The sequence below is a fragment of the Octodon degus genome, unplaced genomic scaffold, assembly GCF_000260255.1.
Source record: "Octodon degus isolate 3935 unplaced genomic scaffold, OctDeg1.0 scaffold00007, whole genome shotgun sequence".
Taxonomy (NCBI): domain Eukaryota; kingdom Metazoa; phylum Chordata; class Mammalia; order Rodentia; family Octodontidae; genus Octodon; species Octodon degus.
Window position 1 is genome coordinate 18744755 of NW_004524583.1, and position 16497 is coordinate 18761251.

Consider the following 16497-nt stretch of genomic DNA (forward strand, 5'->3'; position numbering starts at 1 on the left):
GACCACCAAGCAATCTCCCAGCCTGAGAAAAAGTATTTATTGGGCCTATGTCTCCTATTCTAACAACCCTTGAGCAATTTCTTCTACTAGTAAAACACCTTAAACAAATGGCATTACTGAAGAAAACACATTTCTTCTGTACTACTAGCTTATATTTCCCTTATGATACCAAATATAGCAGGTTTCCCCCAATGAGCAATTCTCCAACTTCGTGCACGCCAGTAGGCGCTCTCCAACTCAACCATGGCATGAGTGACATGGGCTCTGCACAGCATCCACAGGTGAAGAGTTCAGTCCCGCAAGACCACACCTCATTTCTAAGGCTGATGACAAGAAGCAGGGGCCCTAGGATGTCCACACTTCTGACCGATTTGGGTATAAGTCAGGATTCCTAAGACTCCTCCTCGGGTTCAACCATTTGCTCTAATGGCTCAGAGAACACCAATAAACTCGTATGTTTACTCGAGAAGATATAATAAAAACACATGGAAAGATGGGGAGGTGCACAGGGTACAGTTCAGAGGGGTCCCAAAGGCAGTGAAGTTGGGGTGAGCCACTCTCCCAGTATATGAAAATATTCAACCTGGGAGGTCCCCAACCCTTCTATTTTAGGGATTTTTATAAAGAATTCATCACAGAGGCATCCCTGATGACTAATTTAATCCCTAGCTAATTACTCTACTGAAGATCAGAGGAGGCAGTAATGATCTCTCAGTTCCAAATGCCCAGCCATGACTTGGCGCTTCTGGTAACCAGACCCTCCATCCTCAGGGTGTCAGGGGATCCATTCAAAGTCCCCTCATTAAAACAAAGGATGTTCCCACTACCAGGGAAATTCCAAGGGCTTTGGGAGCCCCGCGTCAGGAACTGGAGCTAAAGACCAAATATGAGAACAACAGCTGTTCCGAGCATCCCTGCCTCTCAGGAAATTACTAGGGTTTTAGGAGTTCCCTGCCAAGAACCGGGAGCAGGGACCCAATTTCTATGTCTTCTGATGTCACAAGCACGGACTGATGAGACCCAGAGGTCCTTCCCTAAGACAGTCCTGCCAGTCACCATTCATGAGGACAGTCTCTGTTAACTCACGTTGATAATTAAACTTGCAGCCCGTGATCCAACAGCCAGCCCCAAGAACATTCAACAGGCTGTTATCCAACAGAAAAGGAAGCAAAAATGCAAGGCTATCTCTCCTACTGCTCCTCAAGGAAATGACAACAAGCAGAAAAATAAAGCAAGAAACAAATTAAGGGAATAAACACACGCAGGCATGCACAACCAAAACAGGCAAAGCCTGAAACATCTGAAAGATAAACAGGAAAAAGCCTGCTAAAACAAAAAGGGAGAATACTACGGAATACAGAATGAAGAAGGGACAATATACTGTCTTGCAACCATTAACAGCAAACAAACAAACAAAAAAGGAAAACCAGGGCCAGGCAAATAGCTCAACGGATTAAAGGCACAGAGGCCGGGGTGCACTGAGACTGGGCACAGTGACACACGCCTGTAATCCCAGCACTTGGGAAGCTGTAAACAGGAGGATCACTATGAGTCTGATCTAGTAGTGAGACCCTGAACAGCCTGTAAGACCCTTCCCTAAAATATGAAATAAAAATAAATAAAAAATAAAAAGGAAACCAGTCCCAGGACTGAGAGTCCCTTCCTGAACCAGCACAGGGAGTTTTAGGGTACCTCCTAACTCGCAAGTGGAGCATGCACCCGCTTCCCAGACTTGCAATCCCCTGCAGACCCCACAAGATCTTCACGCAAGAGGCTATCTTGGGACAGAACCCCCTCCCCTTCCCGCAGTTTGCCAAGCCCCATCCTGGGGTGGACGACACCACCACCACCACCACCACCACCACGCTGGCCTCACATCTTGCCTGGATGGCCGCCTCTGGCTCTGGGGCCCACTTCCTTCCCCTAGGGCTCCCCTGCACCCCTTCCAGGTTGCCCCGTCTTCCCTGCATCCTTCAGACCTGGGCCAGTGAAGTGGGCTGTCTCCTCCCTCTCTTGGAAGATGCTGTACTGCTCTTAGGATCAACAGTAAAACCCTCAACAGCCTACAAGACACATGTGGCAATGGTTGCCTTGTGTTTTTCAGTACTGGATCATGAGTCCAGACCCTTCTCCCTCAGCTACATCCCCAGCCTTTTTGTTTATTCTTTTAATTTCTTAGTTTTGAGATAGGGTCTCACTAAGTGGCTACCTTGCGATCCTCCTGCCTCAGCCACCCAGAGTCCTGGGGTTGCAGGCATGCATCACCCCTCCTGGCTTCCATGGTTGCCTTAAGGGACCCAAATCACCCCAAGTTTCTATTTGATTTCCAGATCTGCCCTCCTCCCATTTCACACTTCACCTCAACTTGTACTCACTGCCAAGATGAAGAACACTGGCTCTACAGCAAGCTACCTTTGCTTGACCCCCACTTATGAGCTGCGTGCTTGTCTTCTCGTAAGTACTGACTCAGATAGGAGGTCAGCAAACGACAGCCCACTGCTGCCTGTTTTTGCACATAAAGTTTTATAGGTACACATGTTTAGTTGTTGCCCGGGGCTGCTTTCACACCACAAGAGCACAACCATGTAGCTATGACGGAGATGACAAATACAAAGACTAAAGAGCTGACAACCTCGCCCTTCACAGCAAAGGTCTGTCAGTTCCCAGCATTCACCATGCCACGCGTACTAGGCACAGACACGAATCCTGTTAACATTACGCTAAGTGACAGAAGCTGCTCGCAAAATTCCACATATCATGACTGCATGTGTGGGAAATGTCCAGAATAGGCAAATCTATACACAGACAGCAAGGACATCAGCAGTGCCAAGCCCTGGGAAGACGGGGGGGTTACAACTGGAGTGGGGAGGACAGGGTTTGTTCTGGGAGGTGACAAAAATGATCTAAACATCAAATGAAGTAATGGCTACACATCTCTTATAAAGATACTTTAAAACTATGCAATGGGACACTTCAGACAGGTGAGTTGAATTTTTTTTAGTTTTGTCTTTTTGAGACAGAGTTTGGCTATGCAGTTCAAGGCTGGCCTTGAACTCACTTTGTAGCTCAGGCTGGCCCTGGAACTCGCAGCAATCCCCCTGCCTCAGCCGCCTGTGTGCAGTACGCCCTACCTGATTTTTTTTTTCTTCTTGGTGAAAACTGAAAGCAAGGCTTCATGCATGCTGGGCAAATGCTCGTCCAGTTCTACTGGGGCTACAGCCCCAATCCATGAATTTACCCCAGATTATATTCAGTAAAGCTCTTCCCCGAAAACTGGCTAACACCAGAGGTGGTGTCGTTCATCTGTGCCTGGGCATCCGCTACAGGCTGTGTGTGTCTGATTTTGCCCCTAGCTCTGCCAGAAGCCCCTCCCACCGTGCTTTCTGAGCTCTATGAATTCAGGAAATATTTGCCGAGTGAATGATTAAATAGCTGGGAGAGGAGGGGTGGGGCTTTGTTGTTGTTTTTCCCGTCAACACAGTCTTAGGTGCTCAGTTCATTAGGAGAACTTCACGACTCGCCATCAGTGCACACTGCACGAGCCTTGGCAGGTGCAGTCCCGCAGGCGCATGTCCCCACAGGAGCGAGCCACACCCTGACAACACCTGAGACCTGCACACTGAGGCTTGCGGAACACAGCTCCCGGCTCCTGAGCAAGCAACCGCTGGTATCTCTAGCAGAGGAAAACGAGCCCAAGGTGCAGACAGCCTGTGGGCGCCTGGGTGCTGTCGGTTGCGCCTCCTCCTTCCCTCTTGTGACTCTGCCGAGCTGCTCCCGAAGTATTGCTGAAATGAATACATCAAGACACAACAATTGGGCCGGGAGATGGCTCAATAGAATAAGCTCTTGCCTGGCACATCCAACGGCCTGAGTTCAATCCCTGGTACTGCAAAAAAAAAAGAGACACAACGATTTCTCAGCTGGAGATACAGCCCAGCAACTTAAGCACCTGGCTGGCAAGCACAAAGTCCTGAGTTCAATCCCCAGTACAGCCTTATTCACTAAAAAATTAATAAAAAATAAAGTAAAAAAAAAAAAAAGACACAACGATTTGTTTCCACATGTGTTATTCCCCATGACCTCTTATCCACCACAGAAAGCTGCAAGCTTTCCTTGTGAAAATCAAAACATGTGAGCTGAACCCCTTGCAGGGGGTGTCCAAGGCCCTGACCACTTTCCATTGCCTTTTATCTCAGAGCCAAAGAGCCAGACTGTGCCAAAGAGTGGTTCTCACGCTCGGCAACACGGATGATCACCCAGCTTCTAGGGCAAGTTTCTGGGTCCTGACTCTGGGATTCACACACTTCACTCTTTCCAAACCAATGTGGACTGATTTACATATGTGACTTATTCTTGAGAAATAGACAGGAACAGGAAGAGCCAGGCAAAAGCAAAGACGTGATAAGAAACTCTTGAGATGCCAATCTAATGTGGCTCAATGTTCGCCTATCAACCCCACAGATATCCTAAGACACATGTGGAGGGGCTCGGAGCTCACCAGAAGCCAGCAGACCCGGGAATAAGTGAAACTCTGAGTAAGGGACCATGATGTTCCACAAAAGTCTGTCAATGATGGGATACAGTAGACATTTAATAGGTGGGGGGGAAAAAACACTGTCATTCCTAGATGATGGAAGATCTCATAAAAACATGTATTGAAAGTCTACTGTGTCATATACAATAACATCTGGTAAGGAGAAATTCAAATCAAGACGTGCATGATTCAAAATCCATATCCTCTTCATTATAATTCAAAGTCAGCTGAAATGTCAAACCTGGGGTCACACCAGCTGCCACCCTCTCCCTCTCCCCATTCCATCCCAAACTTCTTGAAAGAGCAAGGCACCCTAGAGGCTTTCACCTCCTTACCTCCTACCCACTTCTCAGAGGAGGCCACAGAAAACCCACTACACTGTGGCCCTTACAGAAGAAACGGAAAACACACATGCAGCAATCTCAACAACCAAGGTTACCCTAACAGCATCTCGCCACCCCAGTGTCTGGAAGCCGATGTGGTCACCCCACTGAACACCTCTTGCCACTGGAGAAGCCAAAGGCAACTTGTGTAAATCTCATGACATGTCAATAAATTTAGTAATGAAGTTTTTTTTATATACAAAGTTTTCCTTTCCTGAGGTGTGTATCCATCTTGGGCAGAACAGACAGGCCTATATTCCAATCCTTCCCTGAGCCAAGTGTCTGCTTCTCCAGAGCCTCGGGCCTATCTGATTTTCATCTGGGTGTCTGCACTCGTCATTCTGTGAATACCTTTGCAGAACAGCCTCTCCGACCAAAGCCTCCTCTGTCCAAGGTTATTTTCCTGCACTTCTTCTTCACTGGCCGATTCCAACACCCACGTTTCCACCCAAGGACAAAGCTGAATCAATGCTGATGACTCCTTCTCCCAAAGTCCCCACACCCAACCAACCCCTCAAGTCCCTTATGCTGCTTGGTTTCTCTCTGTACCCATTTCTCTCAATTTTTTATTTTTTTATTTTTGCGGTACCAGGGATTGAACTCAGGACCTTGCACTTGCCAGGCAGGCGCTTATTCTCTTGAGCTATCTCCCCAGCCCTTGTTCCTCTCAATTCTCACAGTCACCTCCAGGTTGCGACACCATTTTCTCCCACTTACAAAGTCTGTGCCTCCGCTCATCAGCTCAGCATAGACAGCACCCTGCCCTGAGCCTGGGGGGTTCCTAACGCTGGTTCCCAACATTCTCTCTTCAACATGAGTCAAGTGCTTCTCCCTGACCTTAGTTCAAGCCTTCACCTCCTCTCACCTCCAGCGTCCTCCCCACAATTCCAGTCACCGATCCACGCACATCCACATCTTCCATGAGCTCAGCCTCCCCTTCCACCCTTTCCTGTGCCTGGAGCTCGCTCCCCATCCTGTTCTGCTGGTCTTCTGCAGCCTCCTGGAAGCTCCCCACCTGAATTGGGCACCCCTGCTGCACACTTCCATGAGACCAGAACTCTCCCTCTTACCCTCACATTATACTGCAGGAGCCTGTGTGCTTGTGCAGATCCCTGTAATCTAAGCTAGGATGAGAACAGTACACATCATGTGTATACTAGGGCTCAGCACAGAGCCTTACACACAGTAGGTGCCCTAAGCGGATGACACCAGGCATAGTGGCACACATGGATGATCCCAGCTACTAGGAAGGCTGGGGCAGGAGGAGCGCAAGACCAGCTTGGCAAGACCCTGTCTCAAAACCAAATTTAAGCCAAGTGTGGTGGGTGGCACACGCCTGTAATCCCAGCGCTCAAGAGGCTGAAGAGGGAGGATCATTGTGAATTTGAGACCAGCCTGGGCTACAAAGAGAGCTCAACACCAGACTGACCTACACAACAAGAGCCTGTCTCAAAAAGACCAATCAATCAATCCATCCATCCATCCATCCATCCATCCCATGACTCCGACCTTAAGAAATCCCTACTTCCCTTCCTAGGCCTGGCACCATCTCCCTTCTCCTGTGTGGCAAACTTTCTGGAAAGAGCTGACCGCAGAGCCCAATGTAGCAGGCACCAGCCTGACGCGACCACTCTGTATGGCACCCCTGGCGGCTTCCACATCCTGGCACTTACCTGGCTCCTTGTTCGTGCCCAGTCACTCCTCCATGTCCCTTGCTTGCTCCTTTCCTGCCTGACCTCAAAACACTGAAAGACCCAGTGCCACACACAGACAGCAGTGAGGATTCCCTTTCTAGCTCTTTCTTCCTTGCTTATTCAGCACAGATCCGGGCCCTCGATGGCCAGGAGAGATTACTCACCCAAATTTGATGCTTCTCTTCTAAACACATTAAGAACTTCAAAACGGTCTCTGGTACTGATGGCTGATCCCAGGGCCTTCACACAGAGCTACATCCCCAACCTTTTTTTACATTTGAGACAGGTTCTCACTCAATTGCTTAATTACTGGGGCTGAGCTCCAACATGCAATCCTCCTGCCTCAGCCTTCCAGGGTGCTGGGATTACAGGATGAACCACCACAGGCAGCTCCATATTTTTTATCTACCACTTTAAAACAGCTTTAAAAGGGCTGTGGAGATAGCTCAGCAGTCTAAGCACCTGCCTGGGAAAGGGTAAGAACCTGGGTTCAATCCCAAGTACCACACACCATGCTGGCCAGCACTGGGGAGGCTGAAACAGGATCACTATGAGTCCGAGCTGCATAGTGAGACCCTGTACCAAATACATAAGTTGTTTTTTTTTAAAGGCTTTAAAAACACCTGGTGGAACTAAACACTGGCTCTCAATATATATCCAAAGCAATACTGTACATATCATTACTTTTTACCAAAACTCCCTTCAATGATTTAGAAAAATAAAGTCATTCAGAGAAATTATAATCACTAAGCTCGCAATGTGATGAGGAACGCAGTGTTTCAGAGGCAGAGCTGGGCATGGTGGTGCTCACCTACATATCCCAACACTCAGGCAGCCCCAGCCTGGTATACCAAGGGAAGTCAAGGCCAGCCTGCACTATGCAATGAGACCCGTTCTCCAAACAAGAGGGACACATCTGGAAAGACCTCCAAATTTGAGAGTGTGAAGTCACATTAAACCCATCAAGTATTTATAAATTAATATGCTATGTTAGCCTCTTCCCACTTTCAAGGTGTCATTTTTCAGCTGTTTTTTTTTTTTTTTTTTCTAATCCACTAGTTCAAGCTCTAAATAATTACACCCCCTACCCAACACTTATGCATACACAAAGGTTCAGGAAAAAAAAAAAAAATCCTGTCTCTCCCCTGGGGCTAATTAAAAAGGATTTTCATTTCTATAAGGAATGAATGAGATCTTTGTTAACCCACTTTAACAGGATTCTCAATGACCCTGGATTTATCTTGCCCTAGTTTCCAAAACGTAACTGACCCAGAATAATACAAGCTTATCTCCAAACTCTGGACAAACACAGAACTGAGGTTCCCAGCCAAAGCTGTTCATGCAACCTAAGGGAAAAAATGATTTTCCTGAAACACAGCGTACAGTGCAAACACCTCAAGAGCTTGTCTTTATTTTCATTTAATTCAGAATACTTTTCAGATTAGAAAGCTTTCTAATGCCAAAGCAAACAGCCTCCCCAGAAAATACAACAGAAGACAGTATTAGCTACCATGATTATCAGGAGTTTTCTGGAAGAGTTGGTGTTGTTAAATACAATGCTGGTGTAAGTGAAGACTATCAGTGTTTTCTACAGAAAACTGATAACAGTGTTCCAACTAACCACAACAGCCCCCAGATTTGATTTGCTTTTTATTCAAGAGCAGACTAAACTGGTTAGGGAAGCAAAATTATTAAGGCTGATAGGCGTCTTTTTCTGACTCCTCCTTCACCGCTGTAATCCACGTTCCACACCAGGGACTTTGCTTCAGAGGGATCCGAGCTCCACAGAGACACCTGTGGCTCCTCCTGCTCCTCTTTCTTCTGCTTCACGGGGTTTTGTTCCCTCACAGTGGAACAGCTTTTCTCTGAGACACACGGTTCTAAATATCAGACACACCTCAGCCCCGCCTCTGCCTCCAGAAAGCTGCGGGCCACAGTTCTGAGGTTTGCACAACAGAGTCACCCTTCTAATTCACCAACATCCAGGCCTTCATTTTTTATACTGGAATGGCCTCTCGGTTACTCATCATGCAGCTGTTTACCAAAGCCTTGAAATATTAAAAAACTTCACGAGCAATGAAGAAGAAGATATGGGCGTGTCATGCACAGGGCGCCTTACAGGCTTGGAGGATTTGTGAAGCAAATGATACCCAGGACAGGAGGAAACTCCAGAGAGAACAGCTCCACAGGACTCAGAGGACAAAAACACCCGGAGTACCAGCCAGAGTGGGGGAACAGTCTTGCAAAAATATGTTACACAAATCAGATTGTTAATCTTCACCTCCCTAAAAAGGAAACACGAAAAGATAATGCAAGCAATATTTCCAGGCATACGCTGGTGGAACCTGTATGACAGATATCAAAATTAGGAACATGATCCCACAAAGCTAGACCTCAGCTGCTTTCACTAGGCGGTCAGATCAGCACCCCGCACAGGCACCTCACCTGCACAGGCAACGCACACCGAGCCACTTCCCAAAGGGGCTCGATCTACTTCCCTCCGTCCTCTCGACACCTAGCGCACTGCACAGCTTGGCCCTCCACATTCACTGAGTAAAGGATAAAAGTACACAGTACACCTACTATGAGACCTTTCATCTAGCCCATGAAACGTGGTTTTCTTTTCTTTGAAAATGTGGAATTTTTTCAATTCACAGGTAACACCGTATGTTGCACCATATGTATTTTTGTGTGCTTTTGTTTTGTTTTGTTCGTCATGTACAATGTGATACTTTATATGTACATCAGAGAATAGACAAACCTAGCTAATTAACAGAAGAGGTATCTCCTATAATTACCATTTTGATTTCTGTATTGAAAGCACAGTTCATTCTACATCTTTCAAACACATACTGGAGAAATTAAATTAAATTTTAAAAGAAAAGAGAGAGAGAGGGGCCAGGGTGATGGCTCAGTAGAATAAGCACTTGCCTGGGAAACGCAAGGGCCTGAGTTCAATCCCTGGTTCTGCTAGAAAGAAAGAAAGAAAGAAAGAAAGAAAGAAAGAAAGAAAGAAAGAAAGAAAGAAAGAGAGAGAGAAAGAAGAGAGAGAGAGAGAGAGAGAGAGAGAGAGAGAGAGAGAGAGAGAGAGAAAGAGAGCGCACACATAATTCAATAACAGACTACTAGTCCAGCATGTCTGAGGTCCTGGGTTCATTCTTTAAAAGCAATCTTCACACTGGAGGCTGAAGCAGGAGGACCACAGCGAGTCTGAGGCCAGCCTGGGCTACAACAAAGTGAGCTCAAGGCCAGCCTAAACTGCACAGCAAAATTGTCTCAAAAAGGCAACAACAACAAAGCATTATTATACACAATACATTATCATTAGCCATAGTGACCTTGCTCATCAGGTCTCCTGACATTTATTCCACCTTGCTGATTATAATTATATAACCCTCACACAGATCATTTTTAATGTTGCTAAAAATAGGAAAGCCTCCCTTCCATGGAACTCAGTGAGCAAAGGATACAGTTAAGTGCAGGAATCACACCTCACCAAGGGGCCTACCAACTAAGGAGACCTGCCTGCCCTACGCATGATGCAGGGCGGGAGCGAGCGGCCTTTTACAATGTGTCAGCTAGATGATAAGAGCACTGAATAAAATATGTGTGCATTGTTTGAAATGACACAGCAGCCAGGCGGAGCACCCTCTTCGGCGGGCCAGCCGGCTGGGGCAGATGGTTAACCATTCACCAGCGTCTTGGAAGACCACCGAGAAAGTAAACTCCTATGAGATGTCAAAGGTAACAGAATACACGCTCCTTCCCAGTCCTGCCTCTGATTAAGGAAAACAGCCCGCAGCCAGGCTGCTGTTCTTCGAAGGCGCTGGCCTCTAACACATCTGAATCCAAGATCATTTCTTTTGGTTACATAAATTCTGTCCTTTATGATCAGCAAATTATAGTATTTGCTAGTTGAATCCAAAGGTACCCACCATGAAGCTGACAGATTGCTCCTTACATGGGCTACTGTCCTATCCCAAGGGGCTCAACTTCAAAAGTGTAGAGGCTCCCTAGCTGATTACCCATATCCAACACGGTGAAGTCCTCCTGAGTCTCATGGCTTACTGGGTTTCCTATGGGTCCCACACCTTCACACTCACTGCCACAACTCTAGTCAAAAGAACAATCCCCAACACCCAGATATGTGCAAGTGCTTCCCCTACCCCAGCCTCCAGTCTTTTTGAGACAGGGTCTCCCTGTGCAGTGCAGGCTGGCCCAGCAAACCTCCTGCCTCAGCCTCCTGAGTGCTAGGACTATAGGTGAGCACCACCATGGAAGGCCACAAGTGCTTCTCTTTCTCCAGTGGTACCTTCTTGCCCTTTCCAGCCTCCCCGTATCTCAAATCCAGTGACTCCCCTAAGGCACAATTCTGACCACATACCTTTCATTCCTAAAACCCAACAGCCATGCACTGTTTAAGTGAAAAGTCCCAGCCAGGTGGGTGGTTCTGCTTTTCCACTTCTGCACCGCAAAGCAACGCCTCCGAGCACTTCATCTTCTACAGACGTGATGCAGGTAAATCCCAGACTGCCTGGTGCCTACACATCCCATTCCCCTTACTAACCAGGCTATTGTAGGGTCCCACTGTGAAGCATAACCGGTTATAATTTACACCACATCATAGGAAACCACACACTTCTCAGCAATTTGCTGATCCTTTTAAGCAATTTATGAACCTAAGACTACTTATGTGATTAATCTAAAGATGTTCACCAGTGCATCAGGTCTAAAAGTTCACAATACGGATCCGAAGATATCCAAACAACAGAGCTAAGATTTAATCGACACTCAGAGAAAAGTGTCTGGAAAATTCCCTCTTTCCAATTGTTCTTTGAAGTGTGACAAAGAGAGTGGCAGTATGCTAACAAGAAAAGTATCCATCAACTCAGAACCTAGCTGTTCACTAGCTGTGTGAATCCAGGAAAGTAAATTGGTCTTCCGGAGCCAGAGCTTCTGGGTTCGTCGAACATAAAAGACAGCTGTGCTCGCTTTGACAGCGCATATACTAAAGAGAAAGATCTACCTTCTCATGTGCCTGTGAGGGAGATGAGGCACACTAGCGCACTAGGACGCTACAGCAGGCTGTGCTCAAGTAGATAAAAGGGGAAGGCGGGGCTGACAGTGCCTACCTCAGCCTACCAGAGAGGGCGGAAGCTGACTGTCATCAGGATGGGTCAAGGACGTGTGCACCTGCATCTGCTGGCCTTGGCAGAGGAACCAGGGGAATGACCCCGGCTGGATGAATGACCTTGGATGAATGCCCCAAACAAACGCACACACCACCCCATGGCAGAACGGGCCGGAGCCGAGTGCCCAGAGGGGTGCTGAGATGAGGGCTCTGGGGGAAGCGGGCACAAGGTCAGAAACAGCAAGAGGCTCAGACCCCATCCCAGGTGCGCAGCGAGACTTCCAGTCGGCAATCTGCTCCTGTACACAAGGTGCTACTCCAGCTGCGTGCTCCCAGACAATGACTCTAAAACAAGGATTCTGACCATCAACACACAAAAAGAAGTCGCGGTACATGGAAGGAGTCCCTGCTCGGTGGCAGGCACAGTGCTAGGTCTGCGAAGCGTCGTGTCCTTGTTCACCACAAGCCCAGTTGCAGAGGAGACCCTGTCATCTATGCTACATGCACGAGGAAAGGGAGGGTCCAAAGATTAAAGCTTCTGGTTAAATGCAAGGAATTACTAAACAGCAGAGCCAGCGTTGGAAATCAGACTGGCCTGGATATTTATTGTGGCCAAAATTTCCAAGAAAAATAGGCACACAGGCTTTTTTCCACTTAAATTAAAAATTCAACTACTTGTGAATATCATATTTTTTAAATATGCTTACTGAAAGATTTTACGTTCTTACAAGTATTACTTCCCAACAACCTCAGTATTTCTTACTCAGTACAAGTTACTTTTTTTTTTGGTCTTTGTGAAACAGTCTCACGATGCAGCTCAGGCTGGCCTTGAGCTCACTCCGCAGTCCAGGCTGGCCTCAAACTCACAGCAATCCTCTGGCCTCAGCCTACAGGCATGTGCCACCATGCCCAGATTTATAGTAGTTATTTTTAACATTATCCATCCCAATAGCTCAGGACTTCCATCCTAACCCCAAAGTTAAGAAGTTAATCATAAAAAAGAAGTTAATCATTCAACACACACTGTAATCAAAAAGAATCAGAAAGTCATTTAAAAATCTTTATCATAAATGACTCAAAAATCTGTAGCTTCTAAGCAAGATCCTAAAGATCACATAATACTGACCTCTCAAGTAATTTTAAAAGACATGGTTTCACAAATATTTTCAAAGGCCACAGGCTTACTTTCTTTATACTAAGATAACTTTAGCCAACTCCAAGATGTTTTATCAACCAAGGTAGAAAGTCTAGCGGCTTGTGAATTTTCAGAATACTGCCCAAGTATTGCTAAACTCCATTAGAAACACTCAAAACAGAACAGAATTCCTACAGGTGTACATACATGATTCCTATTTATTAAAATCTCATTCCTGAGGCCGGGGAGATGGCTCAGTAGAATAAGCGCTTCCCTGGCAAGCGCAAAGGCCTGAGTTCAATCCCCAGCTCTGCTAAAAAAAATAAAATAAAATCTCATTCCTTTCAAACAGTACAACTATTCCTCTAGATTAGGGCAAAATATAGATGTGCAGAAAGATACAAAGCAATCTATGCCAAGCAAACTCTGGATAACAACTTAACTTTCCCCTGCAAACGCATATTCAGGAACCAGAGAAAACAATGCTTTTCCGATATTCCTTACTTTGTTAGCTGTGAGAGCAGAGCAACTGAGATATTTAAAGAATTGTGTACTGAAAGATTTCTGCAGTGGAAAAACACGGACCTATTTTGCAAAGTGTGGCAGAAACTAATAGGATTGGTGAAGAGCAGAAGGTGAGCTGGCTGCCCTGCCGGGCCCCGTTTTCCAGCCTGATCTTAGTTACCTTGCAGGGAGATGTGGAGGTCGTCGATGCCGGAGGAAACCTGTTCATCTCCAGCGGGAACCACAGGGCTGGATGCCATTCTCTGTTCCGTGGAGGTTAGATCACGCCCATCTCAGACACAGAAGTAAACTGAAAGGGAAAAGCAGGAATGCTCATGAGGGACCCTGCGGCTCTGCACACGTCGCCAGAAAAGAGCAACAGCCAAAAACCGCCATCCCAAAGAAATCTGGCCAGTGCTTCCTCGGCCCATGAAGAACAAAGTAACTACGCCTACTTTTTGAATCATAATCAAGATATTGCCCGTGACCTATGGCTGCTCTTCGGAGCTGCTGGCAGAACGCCCCGGGAGCATGCGTTGTGGATCCCTGGCCGGCTGGCCAGCAAATCGCGGGGTCCTGAAGTTTAGCAACCTGTCTAGAGGCAGCGAAGCCCGACTGGGATCTCCGGCTGCTGACAGGAAAGTTTTCTTTGAAACTTTTTAACTTAGCTCTTTTTCTGCTCTGTAACTGCTACCACTTACTGGAAACAACAAGAGTTGATCCCAAAGAGCACGCAAAGTGAAACTAAAAAAACCAAAACTCGGGATACAATGCATCAGAATACTTTGATGAGATGCGTAGTATGCTACTTTCCCAAGGACTTATTTTTCCGTCAGCACATTTCCCCCCAGCTCCTCCCTGAGCTGTATTTCCCAGAGCTGGGTATGGAGCCCAGGGCCTCCTGCAGGTCCTAGCCTGGGCCCTCCTGCCCAGCTGCCTCTGCAGCCATTCACCTTGACCCTTAAGGAACCCTTTCAATAAAAATAATTCTTATTCCACAACTCTTTTTTTTTTTTTTTTTCCAGAACCAGGGATCCAACTCAGGCCCTTGCGCTTGCCAGGGAAGCGCTTATTCCACTGAGCCATCTCCCTGGCCCCTTTTTGTTGTTGTTGTTGTTGTTTTGGTTTTTTTCACAACTCTTTTAAAGAACTGCTTCAAGTGTGGGGCCCAAAAGTAATTTCTGGAGGTTCAAAGTAAAACAACAACCTCTCCCATATACATTAACAAGTAACAACCAAACATAAAATCTAAAATGCATGCAGGCTGGGTATGGTGGCCCACACCTGTAATGCCAGCAGTCAGGAGGCTGAAGCAGGAGGTTCTCTATGAGTTCAAGGTCAGCCTGGACTATATAAAGTGAGTTCAAGGTCAGCCTGGACTGTATGGTAAAACACTGCCCCAGAAAGACAACAAAACTAAATTAAATTAAACTTTAAAAATATAAAGTACAGGGCTAGAAAAGGAAAGAGAGGGATTGAGGGAGAGAGGGAGGGAGAGAAGGAGGAAGAGAGGGAGGGAGGGAGGAAGAGAGAGAGAATATGAAAATAAATGCAGGACTGGAAATGTAGTTCAGTGCTGGAGTGCTTGACTAATACACCCAAGACCTTGGGTTTCAACACCAATATCTCCAAAAGAAAATTATTTTTTAAAATATATTTACAAAACAATGTAAATCCCTGATAGAAAAAAAAAAAATTAAGATGCACTCACAGCTTTGTGACTGAGCAAGTATTACCAACAGGATCTATCTATATGATGCACTGGGGGTGCAGCGCAGTGGTAGAGCAGTTGCCCACTATGGAAGAGACACTGAGTTCAACCCTAGCAACACACCTTAGAAAAAAAGGGAGGGGGAGCTGGGGAGATGGCTGAGTAGAGTAAGCACTTGCCTGGCAAGCACAAGATCCTGAGTTCAATCCCTGGTACTGCAAATAAAAAATAAAAAAAATTAAAAAAAAAAGAACTACAGTGGGCCAGCCACAGAGCTCAGCAGATTAAAACGCCTGCAAGCAAGCACAGGGGCCAAGGGTTCGATCCCCAAGCCTGCCATGCCAGCCCCACCCCCAGGGCACGCTGAGACAGCAATGGAGACTGGGCGTGGTAGCGTGAGCCTGTAATCCCAGTTCTTGGGAGGCTGTAAACAGGCGGATCACTACAAGTCCAATTTAGTACTGAGATCCGGAACACCCTGTAGACCCTTCCCTAAAATACAAAAGAAAATACCAAAAAAAGAACTACAGTAAGGGCTAAGGAGATAACTTCGTGGTCTAAGCGCCTGCCTGGCAAGCTCAAGGACCGGGGTTCAATCCCCTGTACCACATGCCGCACTGGCCCCAACCACCACGGTTTGCTTGGTGGCACACATCTGTAATCCCAGTGCTAGGGAGGCTGAGACAGGAGGATCACTACAAGCCCAAGCTGAGTAGTAAGACCCTGCAGAAAATAAATAATTTCTTAAATGCTACAAATTTTAAAAAAAAAGTGCAGTGAATGCTGCCGCCAAATGCCATTCACCAGAAAGGCAGACTCATGAAAACATTAGCATGTTCTCCTCCACGCTCTTCACCAGGGCTAGCACCGTGTGACCTCTGGTTCTTCCCCCAAACCCAAAGATCATGAACGGTAAACGTCCTGAATCCTTCCGAGATTCAGCAGCCTCTCGGCAGGGTGAGTAAAGACACATACAGGAGAGCACTTTGAGAGGTGCTTCCCAGAGTGGCAGGAACAGAAGCTGGGCACATGTGGGGTGGGATGAACGGCAACACACATCTCTTACTGAAACAAAGTTTTTTTAAACACTCACTGTAGGGCCGAGGAGACAGCTCAGCAGCATACGCACCTGCCTAGCAAGCATAAGGTCTTGACTTCAAAATAAATATTAAAAAAATAAACTCATTGTATTTTTTAAACACACCTCATAAGTGGGTGTGCGCTGTACAATTCTCTCGCTTTGCCCTGTATTAGCATTTCTTCATAATAAAATGTTCAAGGGAAAGCCAAAAGACAAGTCCAAGGCCAAGAGTTAGATATAATCAATCATATTAAATATTAAACACTTTCTAAAATCCAAAGGATAAAAATCATTCCACAGTTCAAAACATTTTCCATGCTTTTT

General features: G+C 46.5%; 1 protein-coding gene across 1 annotated transcript in view; it reads right to left on the reverse strand.

Moving 5' to 3' along the window:
- The window catches only part of LOC111812681 (nesprin-2-like), a 51110-nt gene extending 37311 nt beyond the window's left edge, over positions 1–13799 (reverse strand). Inside the window, exon 1 of the mRNA XM_023701523.1 lies at positions 13563–13799. Coding sequence (XP_023557291.1) covers positions 13563–13641 — 79 coding nt within the window. The 5' untranslated portion in view covers positions 13642–13799. The remainder of the gene's footprint in view (positions 1–13562) is intronic.
- Between the last annotated feature and the right edge of the window lie 2698 nt (positions 13800–16497).